Genomic DNA, 1,252 nt, shown 5'->3' with positions numbered 1-1,252 from the left:
AGGCTCAGAATGAGCTCCTTGATATGTGCTTTAGGACAAACGGTGACCTCAGGTGTTTTATAAAATATGTGAATCAGGAAATTGTTTATATATCAAACTGAATGATTGTTGTTCTCTACTTCAAATAATACATTAGATTTTAAAAATGGAAATTTTTTGTTTTTTTTCCAATTTTTTATTTCAAAATTCCGTGTATAACATGGATGCATAAAATCTTCTTTTTATTTTGGTGTTAAATTCTGTTTAAAGTACCAGATTATAATTAAAAATGTCTCCGGACCTTAATAGGTTGATGATTTTCTTTATTCGAACCCCGCTGATTTTTAATTGGTTACCCCTGGTTTAACTTCTACAAAAGTGTTTATTATTTATTAGTTTTATACTTCTACTGGAGTAATAAACGTTAATACTTTGGAAAGCTCTGCTAACTAATGCACCCTGAGCCCTCCCGTACTCTACCTGCTGTATGTCCAGGCTGGTCACGTCCAGGTGGACGATGCATCTCTCCAGGCTGTCCATCATGCCGTTATCATGGTAGTGGGCTAGGAGGTCCTTCATAACAGGCGTGGTGATGTGACCGAGCCGGTTGGCCACGATGTAGGACTCCAGGGACTCCAGGAAGACTCCCTTAGCCACCGTGTTCTCCAGCAGGCGCGAGTAGAGCTGGTTGAACAGCAGGTCTCTGTGAGAGTCAGCAGCACAGCAGAACCTTCACTCTGACATATAAAACCACCCTTTCTTTTTATTTTAAAACAGAAATCCAAACATCTGAATGTTTTTCCAAGCAACAGAACAAAGAGCATCTTCCCACCAACACAGAGTTAAACCAATAATAAAAGTTAAGAATTTAATGGACAAAACACAGAAAATCAATTATAATAACTTATTTTTATTATAATAAATAATAATAATATCTTTTGGATTTTACTTTATAAAAATCTTTTATGATTTTTGTGACTCAGTTTTCAAATACTGTAATCAACCACATCATCATGTTTTAGTAAGTCATTTAAATAATGATGAATTTGATAGATCTCTGCATCCACCTCCATATTGTTTTTTGTGACATTAAAATGGGTTTACTGTATGTTATGATATACAGGTAAAAGCCAGTAAATTAGAATATTTTGAAAAACTCAAAAGGTGTAACTTGTACATTATATTTATTCATTGCACACAGATTGATGCATTCAAATGTTTATTTCATTTAATTTTGATGATTTGAAGTGGCAACAAATGAAAATCCAAAATT

General features: G+C 34.0%; 1 protein-coding gene across 1 annotated transcript in view; it reads right to left on the bottom strand.

The window, feature by feature from the left end:
* vps8 (VPS8, CORVET complex subunit) overlaps window positions 1-1,252 on the bottom strand; it is a 62,220-nt gene that overhangs the window by 38,202 nt on the left and 22,766 nt on the right. The window contains exon 22 of the mRNA XM_015396888.1: window positions 460-682. Within this exon, the coding sequence (XP_015252374.1) occupies window positions 460-682 (223 nt within the window). The remainder of the gene's footprint in view (window positions 1-459; window positions 683-1,252) is intronic.

Source organism: Cyprinodon variegatus, unplaced genomic scaffold (assembly GCF_000732505.1).
Source record: "Cyprinodon variegatus isolate N-32 unplaced genomic scaffold, C_variegatus-1.0 Scaffold27, whole genome shotgun sequence".
In the NCBI taxonomy this organism is placed as follows: domain Eukaryota; kingdom Metazoa; phylum Chordata; class Actinopteri; order Cyprinodontiformes; family Cyprinodontidae; genus Cyprinodon; species Cyprinodon variegatus.
The sequence above is the reverse complement of the archived record's forward strand: the minus strand, read 5'-3'. Positions and strand labels throughout refer to the sequence as shown.